Raw genomic sequence first — 17626 nt, forward strand, 5'->3', positions numbered from 1 at the left:
AAACGCATTAGCACATTTAGTACCCGCGTTTGGAACAAATGATCCTGACAGCCAAGATGTTGCCATTCGAGACTAATGTTCATAAGCTATCTCAACCTAGTGACCTTAGCCAAACGCTCGTACGGGTGATTTTTGAATTGCTGTTGCCTTTGCTTTGAACACCAAATTGATGTGTTCATAAAGATCTTTCTTTGTTAGGCATGGCTATGAATCTTACCAAGAAGTGTTGACAGCAATCCAACCTTTACTTTGAGTCCATTATTACATATATATATATATATATATATATATATATAAGAAGTGTTGACAGCAATCCAACCTTTACTTTGAGTCCATTATTACATATATATATATATATATATATATATCAATCCCAAAACGGTGCGATAGGAAGACAAACGATCAACGGAAGATGAACAATAAGTTGCATAAAGAAGAAATCAAGAAAACGATATGTGAACCAAGACCAGATGTTGATGATGACAGTCTTGAGAAAGAGGTAGTGCTCTTGCAACAACACTGGCATAATAATGAAGAAGGATCTTCTCTCGAGCATACATGTTTTGCTAATGAAGTTCCCATTTGCAAACATTTACTACTACAATTAGCTTCACAAAGGCTACAGTCAGTCTTATCAGGAATGCGGTCTTGTGAATAAGTGTCTCCAACTTCGCATATATCTTTTGGATCGACTGGTGGAGGTGAGAGTGATGGAAGTGGCGGTGACGGAGATGGGGAAGGTGGAAACGGGGATGCTGGTGCAGGTGGTAGTGGTGGTGGGGATGGAGGTGGTGGTGATGGTGTCGCTGTTGGCGCTGGTGATGGGTATGGAGGAGGTGGAAGCGGGGGTGCTGCTGCAGGTGGTAGTGGTTGTGGGGATGGAGGTGAGGGTGCCAGTGGCGATGGAGATGGAGATAGAGATGGTGGTAGTGTTGGTGATGGATATGGAGGAGGTGAAAGCGGGGTTGCATGTGGTGGTAGAGATGGAGGTGAGGGTGCCGGTGGTGATGCCGATGGAGGTGGTGGAAGCGGGGGTGCAGCTGGTGGTGATGGAGATGGAGGAGGTGGAGGTGAGGGTGCAAGTGGGGATGGTGTCAAGGGTTCCGGTGGTGGTGGTGATGTAGGGGGTGGAGGTGAGGGTGCCGGTGGTGGTGGTGATGTCGGAGGTGGAGGTGAGGGTGTAGGCGGTGAGGGTGCCGGTGCCGGTGGTGATTCTGATGGAGATGGAGGTGTTGGCGTTGTTGGTGGGGGGGATGGAAGAGGTGGAGGTGAGGGTGCTGGTAGTGGTGGATATGGAGATGGAGGAGGTGATGGTGGCGGAGACGGAGGAGGTGGAGATAAGGGTGCAAGTGGCGGTGGTGGAGATTTTGGTGGGACTGGTGTTGGGGGTGCTTGGCAACAACATGTGCAATCGATGTAGGGTAATTCTAGAACTACACCGATATACTTGATTGTGCAAGCAGCTTTAGTAACTGGTCTGTGAATCCCGTCACATAGTCTTCTACACCGATTTACACACCAACGGCAGTTCTTAAACAATGGAGGTGATCTGTAGTGGCCATAAACTTCTTCTGGCCTACATTGCGCCCATACCATCTCTACACAACAAAGAAATAATAACAAAAATTCAATCAAATTCTAAGCTATAAACCATATATATCTAGCTTGAACAAGTTATTCCGCTGAATCAAATGACAAATAACCCGGCATGTGAGGTTGTAGTTACCTGGAAATGAAGATATAGCGATTATTGCAAGGAGAAACAAACCAGAAGAAGAAATCTTAGCAGACACCATGATGGTTATGGTCTAACTTAGGAAGTTTAGCTGGATTTATGTGATCAAATAGAGTTGTATCTACCAACAAATGTGCACATAATGCAATACCCATGATTTTTTCATATAAATGAATGATATTTATTGTTCCTATCGTGCATAGTCGTGTAAACGACATGATTATCAATCACTCTGCATCATCCTTCTGCATTGACTTTCCTGAGCAAATTGTTTACTTAGCACTTACTGGTGTTGATGTAGAAATACATGCATAATAGACTACCGCTCTAGATACATCATATTCTCATCACGATGGACAACCATGAGTTGACACCTTCATTGTACATGTTTCTAAGTCGGAGAAGCCATCCATAATCCATATTCGTCTCTCATCATGATTGGTATACCTCAACTATCCAATCACCTTATCATCATTATCCTTCTTGAGAAATACTTCAGAGTTCTTGTGACTGAATCTTGTCGCACGTTAACGTTCTTTCGGCTTGTGCCGAAGATGGAGAAGATAGGATAGTTAAGTATACCAACCATGATGAGAAGGTAATATGCAAGGCTTCTGTAATTTAGGAACACGTACTAACAAGATCTCTGGTTGTGCACCTTCATGATACTTGACAGGTTTCTCTAACTTTCTTTGACATTATTGCTTTGATTAATAGTCAAACTCGAATTTTATAGCTTAAATTTCATTTGTTATGCATTTATTGATCTGCTGATTCTGCTCAGTATAGCACAATAATATATCGAAAGTAAACTTAAAATCTGAGCATTATGCACAAAAATCAATCTTGACGTTTATGGACAGGATCCTGGAATCCAGCAGTCAGATGATAGTATGATACAAAGAGTTACAGTCATGTGCTTCGTGCAGAGGCTGTGTGTCGGGCATAGCTTAAAAATCATCATATATTCTAATCTGTGAAGAAACGGAGGATTCTCTGAGTCTCTGTATATTAAATCTGTCAGCCAAGTGATTTCTACAAAGTTTCCAAACCAGCTGATGAAAAAGATCCAGCCATTAATCAACGTCTACTTCTCTACAAATGAGCGCAGTAGCTGTTTCGTCACAAGAGCTCATAATATTCAATTTCATAGGTCATGAGGTACAAGCCTTGAGTCACAAATGGTGATAATAGAACAAAATGGAGAAATTTTCAGCTCCAACTATCCTTTGAACTTTCCATGTACATCCTCTTACATACACCGATGCAAAAATTAGCTGAAGTTAATGATAACAGTTTTCTAAAATTAGCAAATAAAATAAAATAAAATCTAAAATTAATATAAGGGATTTTTGAGTTTTCCCCGACAAACTAGCGATTGAAGTTCCCCCTAATTTGTTAATGATAGTAACTTTGCCCCCTAAATTGATTTTTATGCCGAATATATCCTTAGTGTATATGTGTGAAACAAATCTGGGCATGTAAAATATATTTTGACCTGCTTGTACCCGTTTTACACATGATAAAAACCTTTCTCTAAAAAAATCAACAACTGTGAATCTGTGATCGAATCTGTGATTCATCTTATCGTTACAGCTTATATCTAGAACTAAAACGTGATGGCGGAAAACTACTTTTCACTGTATACAATACCGATCAAAAAAATCTATCTATATACAAAATTCTTGCATTTATTTATCTGTCCGGCCCGGGACTTAGAGATCTTAAGTTCATCACTATATATCTCGTCAACTCAGTCTCCATTAACCTAAAAAGTAAACTAAAGAAGAAAAACTAAAACCTAAAGGACAAACCAAACACAGTGGCACTGATGGTGTGGGGTGATGGTTGTTTTAGTAAGAGAGAAGAAGATCATCAAACATTTTTTTTTTTCCGAAGAGAAACAGAGCTTCGGAGCCCATTCCATCGTCAAAATAGCAGGCTTTGATCTTTGATGGGATTAAGCAAATGAATAAGAGGAACCATTTTTTAGGGATCATGTTTTTTTTGGGACCATGGTCTTATTAGGTCAACCTCCCTATATTTATTAGGGGTGTCCTAAAGTTAGGTAAATACACATTTATCCTTTACTTTAATTTAAATTAAAACTTACTTAATAACTATATAAATCTGATCATCTACATCTAATCTAAATGAATTTATTAATCAATATCAAAATCAAAAACAAAAACAGGAGGGGAATCGAAATTTTTTAGTTTTGAAAAAAAAATTTATTCACTTCTTCTTCTCTCTTTCCTTGACGTTCCTCGTTCGATTGAGTAGAAATCATCAAAATATGGTTAAAATGGAAATTAAAGTGGCATGTTCGGTTAGGAATAGTTTTAAAAAATCTAGTTTTGTAACCGAACATTCTGAAACCAAGAACACGAAGAACACTTCGGTTATCACGAATTTAATTTTTCGTAACCGAACTCTGAGTTCGGTTGGTTCGCAAAAAATAGTTTTAACCGAACTCCTCATTGAAAACCAATAAATTGTGTTCGGTTGGTCCCCAAAAAATTCTAAAACTAGTTAGTAACCGAACTCTACCCATAATACAAAAAAAAAAAAAAAAAAAAAACGATGTAACCGAACTGTTTTATTTTTCCCACTATGTTGAGTTATGATTTAACCGAACTTTGCCTACTCTGTTCGGTTGGTTCGCAAAAATTTCTAGAACTATCTAGTAACCGAACTCTACCTATATTACAAAAAGAAAAAAAAATCCAATGTAACCGAGCTGTGATATTTTGCCTACTATGTTGAGTTTCAATTTAACCGAACTTGTCCCACTATGTTCGGTTTGTTCGCAAAAAAATCTTAACAAACCGAACTCTTCACTAATTGCATACATGTGGAGTTCGGTTAGATATGTTGTTGCGTTAAAGTTTGCGAACCAACCGAACATTACTCTGTAAATTCTATAAACAAAGTTCGGTAACATGTTTGTTAACCAAACGACTAAAAACCTCCATTAAAGAGCTAGTTCGGTAACCTGCGTGTTTGGAAAAAGTAACCGAACTACACTTTCAGATGAGTTCGGTAACTTGTTCTTCACATAAGGTAACCGAACAACCTCAAATCTACTCTAAAAATTTACAGTTTTTTGAAAATTTGGAGCAATTCAACCAACATTATCTAAGTTTGAAGCATACCTGGGTACCCAAATACTCTTCCTCCGGTTGTGGTTGGTAAAATCCATCGTTTTTCATGTTTTCTTTCTTCATCTTCTGTAACTTTACTCTCTCAATATATCTACTTTAAAAAAAAAAAACATTTGATTTTTTAATCTCACTAATTATCTTTAACTTAATCATTTTACTAATCATTACACTAACTATTATTAACACTAACTAATCATTATCCAAAATTAATCAGGAGGGTAATTTAGGAATTAATATAAATATCTAGATAAAGGGTGACGTAGATTTACTTCTAATGTCTTACCCAAAATAAAATCATGGTCCCCAAAAAAAACCATAATTTTCAACTCATTGACATGTATTTATGATAGGTAAATAAACAACTACACAGTAAGATGAACTAATAGCAAAATGTGGTTATAGTAAGAAAATTATAGTTTATGGAAGCAAAAGGGAAAATAAATGTGTTGAGAAGAAAATTTTCTTTTGCTTTAAATAAGGTTCAAATTTTAATTATCCTTTTAAACATGGGCTAGAAATTAAATATGTTAAAATCTATATTATTATTTAATTACAACAAAAGGTGGGCTAATTTTTATTTTCTTCTTTAAGTTCCATAGTAAAATGACATCCGACCAAAAACAGGGACAAATTATAGCTTAGTTTAATCTCTTACTACGCCAATCCCTACTTGACAAATTATAGCCTAATTTAACCAGATGCGATCAAATTTTTGAGATTCAACGGATTTTCGATTGGATGTGGGTGAAATCTTAGAATCCATGGAATACCACCCGTTAAATTATGGAGACTCATGTGACTTTTATGAAATTTGAGGTTAGTTTAGCATTCATAGTTGGTAATTAGGTCGACCAAAGGGAGATCTTTTATGGGAAACTTAGAGAGAGATCCAAAAAAATAATATTCTCATTGTCATGCCCACAGTTAATTTTATCTACCGTGACATCCATAATTATGAAAAATATCTACCGTGACACCCGTAATTATCTGAAATTATTAAAAATGTCTGCATGACGGTTTATGTATCCGCATGACGGGTTATGCATACTATTTTTTTAGGGATAACTCGTTATGCATCCAAGTTTTTCAGAGGTATAATTGGCAACGCAACTTGGATATAACATACTAAAAAACCACGCCTTGGAATTTAACAAATTTTATATCATTGGAAATCTTTTAAAGCTACGCAACGAGTATAAACAACAATATCAAATTTTTGTTTTTCACGAAAAAAATCGGAGATGATCATCATTTTAGGAAATTTTTTCGAAAACTGACTACATATTCATTATGCAGCCTCCGAAAAAGATGCATAACACATTGTGCAGACGCATAACGAATTATGCAACCATTTTTTCAATTGCATAACATATTATGCATCTGCATAACAAAGTTATGCATCTATAACAAGTCATGTAGCCATTGTTTTGGTTGATTTTAGTGCGTACATAAAAAATTGATGCATAATGCATTATGCGACCATATTTTCGGACGCATAACAAGTTACACATCAATTTTCTCGATGCATAAAAGTTTGTGCAACAATTTTCTCGATGCATAACGCATCATGCAGCCATATTTTCGGATGCATAACATGTTATGCATCCATTTTCACGACTGCATAACATGCTATGCAGATATCATTGCAGATGGATGCCAAGTTATGCAGTCTTTGTTTTTATTGGTTTTAATAGTGAGAAAAAATTTGTTGCATAACGTGTTATGCGACCATTTTCGGGACTGCATAACAAGTTATTAAACAAATTTTGTAGATGCATAACCGGTTATGCAACCATTTTCGTAGCTGCGTAATAGATTATTCAACCATTATGACCAATACCAACAATGATACATATGTAGCTTCCCAAACAATCTTTTGTTAATACATAATTTCTTCATTTGCAATAGTCAATGCAAAACAGCATAAAAGGTGGAGCTAAATGGTTGGTGAATAAAGTTAAAAGTACCGACATTTCTTTTTTTTTTTCTTCATTCCATTTCCCATTCATAACTTTGGAATGTATATGCCAATTCTGGTATCTTCATTTTTGCAAAATTTGTGGACCAATATCCAGCATCCTTATGCAATTCTATGTAACAATACCAACAATACCTAATTTAGTTACTGGTACCAATTTCTCTTCTTCCTCACTTCGTCCACCTCTTGCACCTCGACGATCCCCTCTTCCCCTATCACCTTTACCTCTGTCTCCACGGCCACCAAACCCCCTACCAAATCCACATCTTTCTCCAGCCGTACCTTTAAAGCAGAACACACAGAATGAAAAGGAAAATAAATACCTCTTATCATCCATATAAGCCCCAATTGATAACCTATTAGTGAAATCTCCACCCACCCATAGTTACGGTTTCCTTTCTGCAACAAATTCAATTAAAAACATCAATTTTTCAACAAAATTCATAGTCATTACAAAAACTAAGCAAACCCCACAACAGGTAACGAGAAATAAGATTTAAAAGAACCCCAGAATTGGAGTTTACGAAACCATAATTGATGAAAACTGAAGTAAGGGGGAAAGCAAGACACTTACCAACTAGAGAATTGAAAAGTTCGGTATCTTCCGAATCTGATGACAAATGTGGACTTTGGGGGACCCAAAATCCAGAAAGGAAATTGGAATTGACTGATTCGATTACTATTACTAGTATTTTGGATTTTCAAGAGAGAAAAAATGGATTTGTCGAGAAGAAGAACATACAACCAGTTCACCTCCAATGAAGATCTGAGACGAAATTAGTAGGGAGTTACGAATAGGAGAAGAAGAAAAAACAAAGTCGGAAACATAATTTTAGAAATTATGGGTTTGGGAGATATTTTATCGTAGAAAATGGGTGCGCGCCTGTGTTTTTTTGAGCGTGGGTTTCACAGTGTCCAAAATCTAGAAAATGGGTGTGGCTGTAGTTTTCACATCTTTTATATGGTACGTAACTTAAATGTATTTTGTCAGTCACGAAACGCTTTTTTTTAATCGATTCAATTAATAGGAATTTGTCGTTTTGTCCAAAAATTGATTTGATAATTAGAGAGTTATATCTCCCAACTATTGTTAAACACTATCAAATCGATCAAAACCCGAATTAGTCGTCAATTATTTCAACCTAAAAACCTTCAAAAAACCGTGGTCGATTCCAATTTGCAACGGTTTAATTCAATTTCATTCAATTCGATCAAATTGGAACGAAATTGGTCATCGTTTCATAAAATTGATTTGATAATTAAAGATTTAGGGTCTCCAAATAGGTATAAATGTAAGGTCCCTCAAGCTCGTCAACGCTATTAGACCAGTCAAGAGACGATTTAGTCGCTAGTGACTCGATTAACTGAATATGAACTTTTATTAATAGGATTTAATCCAACGATAATCTAGATATAAAACTAATACCATTAGTTAGATCTCGAAAAGCTATGCGAAATGGACTACTCGAACGTGTCACTCGGACACCAGACGAAGAAGATATTATCATATTAATATGAAGGACAAAATAGTCTTTTTCCAAATAGACCGACCTGGATGCCCATATCCGAATCGCTAGTTGTTTCAGTAAATTTGATTTGGTCTTATCTATACCAAATCGAGAAGAGTTCATTATCTTTTTCTTTTCTTTTCTTTCTCTTTCTTATTCTCTTCCTCTCTTATGTTCTTTCTTCTTTTCTTCTCCTGTCGATTTTAAGTCGACGAAACGAGCTTGATTTGATGTGGGTGATTCGTAGAAGCTGGTAGTTTTATCTATGTAGAAGGAGATGGTGTTGAAGTTGATTGAGTTCTAGAAGAAGAAGAAATTGATGTTGCTGTAAGTTGGAGATTAGGATTTTCAAATTAGGCTTCGAGATTTTTACTGAATTGATTAGAGTTTTGAGTTGATGGTAGATGAAGATAGAATGGGTTGATGATGTGAGGATGTTCTGATGAAGAATCAAAATAAAAATGTAATTGGTTGGTTAATTAGGGTTTTGTGTTAATTTGTTGTTTAATTGGATGGGTTTTGTGTTAATTTGTTGGTTGAAGCAGGATTTTAGAAGAATCCTGCTCTTAAGTGATGAGCTGATGAATTAGTTAATTAGGGTTCCTTCTTATAATTGGATTTTAGGGTCTCTGGATTTATTAACGATCGATTCAAAAGATGAACCAGCGGATTGAGGATCTCGAGGTAGGTATGGCTTGTCATCAAATCAGATGGGAACTTTGTAACCTTCTTGTAATCATTAAGTTTTTCTTTATATGCGAGCATGATGAGACTTTACTATATGTGTGCATGATGGTGTATACTTTTTTGTATTACTTATGTGGTACTTTTTATGCAATGTATATTATATCTGCATGTACAATGTCTGATACGATGTGTTTGTCTGTGATATGCATTCTGAGATTTCCTTGTGAGGAGTGTCTGTGTTTTCCCACGGATCTTAGATAAGTTAAGTATACTGGTAAGACATTCGGTTGAATATTATTTTAGTAGGGTGGTACGCCATCCGTCTGTAATATTATTATAACTATTTCATCTATTAGGGAGGTACTCCATCCGTCTTGATATTATATATACTATTTTATTTGAGGGAAATCACTTGTGTGGACGATGTTATTATTATTGGTTAGGGTTTCTCTCACGTCGTTTTCTCCAATGAGTTTGGCGACGTTAGAGTGACACTTGCTTCGTGTTGCATAAATTTCTGAATGATTAGTGTCTTCTTGTTTCTTTAAATTTCTGTTATCTTTTGGAACTGCGAAGCATGTTAGTGATTACTTGAAAGTTATATGTTTCCATTGGGCACCCCTTTGGGATGATGTGCTCCTCGTTCCCACTTCAGTTTCACTGATCAGAAGAAACGATGCGCGTGAAGATATCCGTTTTTATAGCTTAAGGTTTTAGCGAACTGAAGATGTTTGTTAATCTTTTACGTATGTATGGCTTTGTTAATATGTAACACAACAATTTATTATATTCATATCACTCGAGAGATTTTCACTTATTTAATATTAGAGTATATGGGATTGTTTTGGGAATCAGTTTACGTAATTATGATTCTTAGAATCAGTAAACTAGGTTTGATGTTTCAATTAGGAATTTAGGATATAATTCTATCAGCTAAATAGGTTTAGTATTTGGGGCGTCATAATAAACTCCAACAAATCAAATGAATTCCATCAATTTAACCTTCAATTGCTTCAAATCAAAACAAAATTAAAACAATGTGGCGTAAAAAGAACTGTAGTATAAAACAGAACAATTAGTAAAGGATGTATATATGTTCCTAAATTTTTTTCCAATAGCAAGATCAAAATTTTAGTTAAAATTAAATCGGATCGATCCCCGCATGCGGCAATCTAGTCTATTGTATAGTCAACTTAACTATCTCCTCATCATTTTCTTCCATCAAACTTGACTTGAACTTGAGAGACAAATTGAAGTATGTTTTTTAGTTTTTAATTTTATTTTTATTTATTTAAATTTTTAATTATAAAAGAAATTCATTTGATCATCCACATCCAAAACGTCCATCTGTACATTCACTTAAATAAAATATGTTGGATACTGGATTGGATGTGATGATGCAAAAGCATCCAGTCCGGACTATGCTCAACCTTGCCGGTTACATTAAGCTCCACAAATAGACTACAACGTTGTATTTTTAAAGGATGTTGTCGAATAATAAACTCGTTGTGCTTGGATGGAAAAAAAAACATTCTCAAAAGATCGCCGCTGGCCGTGCCTTGTTGTTTGGATAGTCAACCCAATAGTTTTAATTCCAACATAATACACAGAAAATTATAAGTTGATGCGTTAAACACCAACGTTTAATAACACCAATACAAATACATCAATCGAGGATGGAAAATATGGATTGATCATTACGTGCTTTAAACAAAGAAACCAAAGAACAGATGCTGCTTATTTAGTACCAAATGCACTAAGATCACCCTACGTGACATTAAACTGGCTGCAGCTAACTAATGACCGCGTGAGAGTTTTGCGGCCGCGAATAATAATATCGATGTTGCTTAATCACGGGGGCAACAACAATTGCAATAATTATTAGCGCACGTCTCATTTGTTGGAGTTACGTTTTGACCACAATTACATGCTGGACAACTATTAGCATTGCGACAATCGGTCGTTGAGCTGCCAAAAGAATCATCATTGGAACCGCATAAATCCCTCGGATCTCTTTGCCCAGGTGGGAGACGATTCGATGGTGGTGGGGGAGATGGACCACGTGGTGGTGGGGGAGATGGACCACGTGGTGGTGGGGATGAAACACGTGGCGGTGGGGATGGAACACGTGGTGGTGGTGGGGGTGATTGAACAGGTGGAGGTGGGGGTGGTGGCGATTGAACTAGTGGTGGTGGGGATGGAACACGTGTGGAGGTGGTGAGGATGGAACACGTGGCGGTGGGGTGGTGGAGATGGAACTGGTGGCGGTGGAGATGGAACATGTGGAGGTGGGGGTGATGGAGTTGGCGGTGGGGGTGATGGGGGGTGGGGATGGAACAGGTCGGTGCGGAAGGAGGTGGTGGAGATGGAACAGGCGGCGACGGGGATGATGGAGGGCGGGGGTGATGGAACGGGTGGCGGTGGGATGATGGAGGGCGGGGTGATGGGGTGGGTGGTGGGGTGGAGTTGGCGGCGGTGGTGAGATGGGGGGGTGGTGGAGATGGAGGGGTGATGGAGGTGGCGGGGATGGAATGGGTGGGGTGGGGGTGAGGTGGTGGGGATGGATTGGTGAGATGGAACTGGTGGGGGTGGGGGGATGGAGGTGGTGAGGATGGAGTGGTGGAGATGGAACTGGTGGCGGTGGTGATGGAGGTGGCGGGGATAGAACAGGTGGTGGTGTGAGATATGATGGAGGTGGGGTGATGGAGGGCGGGGAGAATAGGTGGCGGTGGGGATGAGGAGGTGGGGTGATGGAGGTGGGGGGATGGATTTGGAGGTGGGGGTGATGGGACAGGTGGCGGTGGGGATGATGGTGGTGGGAGTGATGGAGGTGGTGGCGATGGAACAGGTGGCGGTTGGGATGACAGAGGTGGGGGTAGGGGTGAAGGAGGTGGTGGGGATGGAGTTGGCGGTGTGGGTGGTGGAGATGGAGCACGTGGTGGGGGTGGTGGTGATGGAGGGGTTGCTGTTCCGCAACAACACAAACATTGATCGGTAAACAAGCCCGTACCGCGGTTACAGAACGTGGTATATGGTTGTAAGAGACATACTGCTTTACATCTAACATTACATCCGACACAAGTTAGGGCTAGGGTGAAATTGAAACCTTGTTGCCCAGGTTGACAAACTGCTTCCGCGGATGCCATATCTACACCAAAAAAAAAGCATAAAAAAGAGATTAATAATGTCTTATGGTGATAATTATATATAAAAAGAAATATTAATGAATAACTATATAATAAAAAAGAACATGTTTCAAAAAAAAAATATATTTTTGTATACACTTCTTTAAAGAGTACTCATTTTGGCTGGTGACCGGTTAAATATCCCCGTCTCTAAAAGATAGGCAGGGTTGTGTGAAAATTAGGGAGTAGTTAACAAATGCTCTCAACGCCGCTGGTACTAAGAAACTCGCTGGTCGTTATACAACTCAAAAAAATTAAATTAAAGTATGAAATTGAAATGTCGCATGCAAAGTCGCTGAAAAAAACAGTTGTTACAGCGAAGAACCAAAGGCATAAAAGCAATTGTGACAGTCAAAGAATGATTGTTTGCATAGTTACCAGAGTATGCATTGAAAGCAAGGATCCCAAAGATAAACAAACTAAAACCAAATGGAAATCTCTTGAAAGACATTGTGACAATGTTGTTAATGTGATCAAACTACTTGTCTATTTATAGGAACTTAAAAGCAAACTTACACACTAAAGTTGGCAACTTGTATCTATAAAACTACAAAAATGATTTAAAGAAGAAAAAAAGACTATCTTTCTCATCGATTACCATGTGAGATCTTGTACAAGAGAAATGGACAGGAGAGTGGACTATAAGAATATACATATGAATACCCCCTCTAGTCCTATCTAATAGGCTCGCTAAGCACCGCAAGAATCTGCAATGTCATTAACTTGCTGAAATATTAGCCCCTCTTAACAGGCGGTGACAAGATCATTATGGATCTGGGTAAAAATAGGTTAAAAAGTGAATATCACTTTTCCAGAAACAAAGAGGATGCTATTTTTTTTCTTTTTTGATCCATACAAAATCAGCAACAATCCGCAATGTCATTAACTTCCTGAAAATTAGCCCCTCCTAATAGACTGCGGTAAGATTACTATCTACCCTAAAATATTACATTATTATCGGCAAGAATCTGAAATGTCATTAACTTGCTGAAAAATTAGCCCCTTTTAACAGGCAGCCATAAGATTACTATTTGCAATGTCATCATTATTAATAACTTTACCGCCGCGATATCGGCTGTCTGCCTTAAATATTATGTATTTGATGTATAGAGAGAGCTTATACCGATTTAAATCGGCCTACAAAAACAGCACTTGTGTGTAGATCTGAAACAGGTCGTGAACGCATGAGTGCTGCAAACGGTCCTGTATTGCTACAAAATAAAGGCGTGCTAGTGCTATAATAGCTTAGCAACAAGTTGTCCATACAGTACGAATTAAATAGAAAAGTTTTTCGAAAGTTTTTCTACGAGAGAAAGCATACACTTAAACATCCATAAGCGGAAGAAAACCCATAGCAATGCACTAGTACATATATTATAGCACCATACAGGGAACAGGCGACCGGTGAACGGAAGCCACCAAGGCCGAGCGACCTAGCTATATAACAAATGTCTCTCATGCAGCTCACTCCGTAGACTAATTAACATTTGAGTTTGCAGGAAAGTTCCATAGAATCTCCCAGGGAACAGATAGAAACTGCACCACTTTTATTACGACTACTGCCACTTGACTGGTGCTGTTATCTTCTTTATTCCTCCCACTAATCTAGCATAGTGGTGAGTCTGGTGGTGACCACTTTGTATTGCTAGCCAGTGCTAGGATAAGAGAGACAACTTGGTGGGAGATATAGGATTTCGTTTACAACAACAATTGCACACATAAAGTTCTTCACCATCGTAACGCATGAAATAGTGTTGAAATTATTAGTCTCACATTGTCTCGGCAATCAAAAATCCTGCGGTTTATAATTCTTCGGGCCTCTCTATCTAATAAATAGCACATCTCCCTTGCTTAAGACTAAGACCGCCCCACAACTCACATTTTCTTTTACAACCATCACACCCTAGATGCTTCAGCGCGATCCCACCAGTTGCACTCTATGGTAGACACTGGTCTATCCTGCAACTTACATTTGCGTTCAATTTCCGTTGGACAAATCTTGCATTCTCCCGTAAATGCTGTAGTCGTAAACATCAAATCCAGATAAATTAGGTAATGACAGATTCAAGAAAATATGACAAATTAATAGTAATCAAGTAATAACATCAACGAAATAAAAGGTTATTAGAGGAAAAACCAAAAGAACCATCACAGACGATCATTTTTAGATATCACAATCTCTTCATGTATATATATATTGTAATAATAAAGAAAAGTTTCTTTATATTTTTGATAAGTTTTCAAAGTGAGTCTAAGCCAAACACAAAAACTTCTTAAACTAAAACCAATCAAGTGGGAAAAGAGAAAAGAAACGCACCAGAAAACAAGCCATGTGATTACGCACAGACATGCGTGGTGCAAAGCTTAATTACTCTACCTGAGAAAGCAGATAGGGAAATAAGTAATGCAACAAGGTAAGAACCAGAACCAAGAAAACATGAAGACCTCTTTGTAATTGCCATCTTCGTTAGAATTGAATTTTTTTTACTTTTGATATCCAGGAATTTATTTCTTTGTAAGAAAGAGGATGTCGTGTGGACCAAACAACCACGTTCCCCGTTCAAGAAGTTCCAGATTCACTTACGTGTGCCATCTTCGAGGCGTACCAATAGCTCCATGTGAACTAATTTAAGTGTCTCTTCCTCCAACAAGATTCTATGATTTCTTCAAACTGACCTTGCATAAGCCTCTACATGGCATTGTTATCTTTATAATAATGTGCATTTAATATCCATGTAAGTTGTTCCTAAGAAGTTGACGTTGGAATTTGGAAACAGGCAGCAGTGCAGCAGGATAATATGGGCTGCAGATTCATAATTGTCCAACACTCATCTTCTTCTTCTCCTCACAAACAAATTTATCCGGTTTAGCAAGGATGGCTTTGGGTAAATTATTATGCAGAAACAAGTTTCCGCGAATTAAACCATGGCTTACTGGCATTACAGATGTGCAGTTCTCATCAGTCATGACTTAGATAGTAATTACAAGTAATAAATTTTGCTAACCATAGTGGTTGCCCATTCTTGAATTTTAGAGAAATTTGACTATGTTGCTATTAGTAATGATTAGTGATCCCGGATCCCAGTTCGGTGAATCCATTCTTCCGGATGAACTGTTGACACTGGTCCTACTTTTTTTTTTCTCTGCGGTCGTACGGGGCTATTTCACATTGTAATCAGCTATATCAGCTAAAACTTTTATGATGTCCTGCATCAGATTCCATTTCAGTGCTGACATGAGTGACTATCAAAAGCAGACTGGACTCTGGTTGCGATAACTGCAACTAGAGCAGCCACAGTACCTAAATTTCCTTAATATAATAGGTAATCAGCGGCAGTTCCAACGGACACGGCCAACCATGAATACGGCAATCCATAGGTGGTGCTTAGTGAAATACCCACAAACTGGCACTATGTCTATGAGATAATCTAGCAAAACAGAGAAACTCAATAAACTCATTGATAGAACAGAGTTAACCTTATCATATTGCATTCTGATCTGTACTAAACCATGACTATCACAAGAGCTCAAAAGTAAAACTCCACAAAAAAATACCGGTAATATTCAATTCAAAAGCAAAAGTTTCCAACTCCAACTATACGTTGAACCTCCCATATATAGATCGTCTTAGATTCACCAACCCAAAAGTTAGCGGAAAATAAAAATAAAGGTTTTCTATAGAACTATTAGCTTTCACTGAGCAGTGGAAAGTTAAATCTGTAAAGGAAACTGAGGATTCTCCGAATCTCTGTATATTAAATTTGTCAGCTAAGTCATTTTGTACAAAATCTCCTAACCAACTGAAATAGTTCCAGCCACTTCGTCATCTGCTTCTCTATAAAAAAAAAAGTATTGCACCGGCTAAACGATGATTAGCAGCCGCTTCGTCACAAGAGCTCAAAACGTTCAGTTCAATAGTTCCTGAGGTACAAGCTTGGGTCCTCTTGCATTAAGAGAGAAAAAGTTTCCAGCTCTAACTATCCAATGAATTTCCCATATACGTCCTCTTGCATTAAGAAACCCAGAAGTTAGCCGAAGTAAATAATAAAGGTTTTCTACGTAACTATTAACTTTGCAACCCAGAGATATGTCAAAATAAATCCCTGCGACGTATTTCAGCAGAACTACCTCTTACAAACTTTGCAATAATGATCTGTCATTGAAGATCCACAGTGGTAACAAAATGCATGTCCACACCTACGAAAACCAGAAAACAACGAGACGAATATATTTAATCGAGCAAAGAAAGCTCAATGATAAATAAAACAAACCTGCAGCTAATAAGCAAGCATCCAAAAGTTCTTTCAACATAATACTTGCATTGGGGACATCGCTGCCATTTGTTTTTCTTCGCAGATTCCTATTGGCGGAGAAGAGAATATTGAGGATCTGCTATGTTTATACTCTTTCCTGTTGTGTTAAGAGTGTGGTCTGTCATATACTGTGAGTGATATTCTTGCCCTGTATACAGTTTTGTTTATGGCAAGAATTATATCCTCGAACTCCTATTTAGCGCCTGAGCCTCCATTGTATTTGCATAACAGTAATATGATTTTCTCTCTTCTCCTGTGGATGTAAGCTATGAGCTGAACCACGTAATTCCTGTGTTCTCCGCTGTGTGTTTATATTGTCATCTTTCGCCTTATCGCATCTGAGCAGGTTATTGCGATCTCTGGTCATTGATTTCTGAAACTTGTTATTGCTGGATTTTTTTTTGTTGTTCTGTCATATTTCTTCTTGAAGAGGTCATTGTTCTTCTATATTTGTTGATAAGTGATCTGACTAAATCTCAAGTCAAATCAATTTTTTTTTCTTATACTTCTTTGGTTGAAGTTGTTCTTCCGTATATTTATAGATCTGAATCAATATATCTTGTTTGATAAAATTTTAATATGTCGGAGTCTGATTCGAATACAAACATAAAGTTATCTCATGTCCCTCTTAATGGTACCAACTATGTCGCATGGGCAAGAGTTGTGGCTTTATCTCTTGGTGGAAATCAAAACTTGGTTACATTAACGGAAAAATTAGTCGACCAAGTGATGATAAGAAATTAGAAGAATGGATTTCTCAAGATCATCTTGTTATGACTTGGCTTCTCAATTCCATGGAACCAACTATTTCAAACGTTTTTAACTTCTCTGATTCTTCAAAGGACATGTGGGATTCTATAGCCGAGTTATATGGTAATCAAAATAATGCCGGAAGGATATTCCAGCTGCAACATGAAATTGCAGCAGCAACTCAAGGCGATAAACCCTTTATGGAGGATTATGGGAACTTGAAACGAATGTGGGATGAACTAGCTATTTATCGACCACATACTATAGATCCAAAAGTACTTCTTAAGCACGCTGAAGAAGATAAAA

General features: G+C 37.7%; 1 protein-coding gene across 1 annotated transcript; it reads left to right on the top strand.

Moving 5' to 3' along the window:
* Positions 1–412: 412 nt before the first annotated feature.
* Positions 413–12063, top strand: LOC113339632 (glycine-rich cell wall structural protein-like). Its single transcript, XM_026584873.1, has 5 exons — positions 413–560; positions 660–1388; positions 11096–11215; positions 11325–11520; positions 11829–12063. The coding sequence occupies exons 1-5, from the start codon at positions 413–415 to the stop codon at positions 12061–12063; spliced, it is 1428 nt and encodes a 475-aa protein (XP_026440658.1).
* The last annotated feature ends 5563 nt before the right edge of the window (positions 12064–17626 follow it).

The sequence above is a fragment of the Papaver somniferum genome, unplaced genomic scaffold (genome assembly GCF_003573695.1).
Source record: "Papaver somniferum cultivar HN1 unplaced genomic scaffold, ASM357369v1 unplaced-scaffold_21, whole genome shotgun sequence".
Classification (NCBI taxonomy): Eukaryota; Viridiplantae; Streptophyta; class Magnoliopsida; order Ranunculales; family Papaveraceae; genus Papaver; species Papaver somniferum.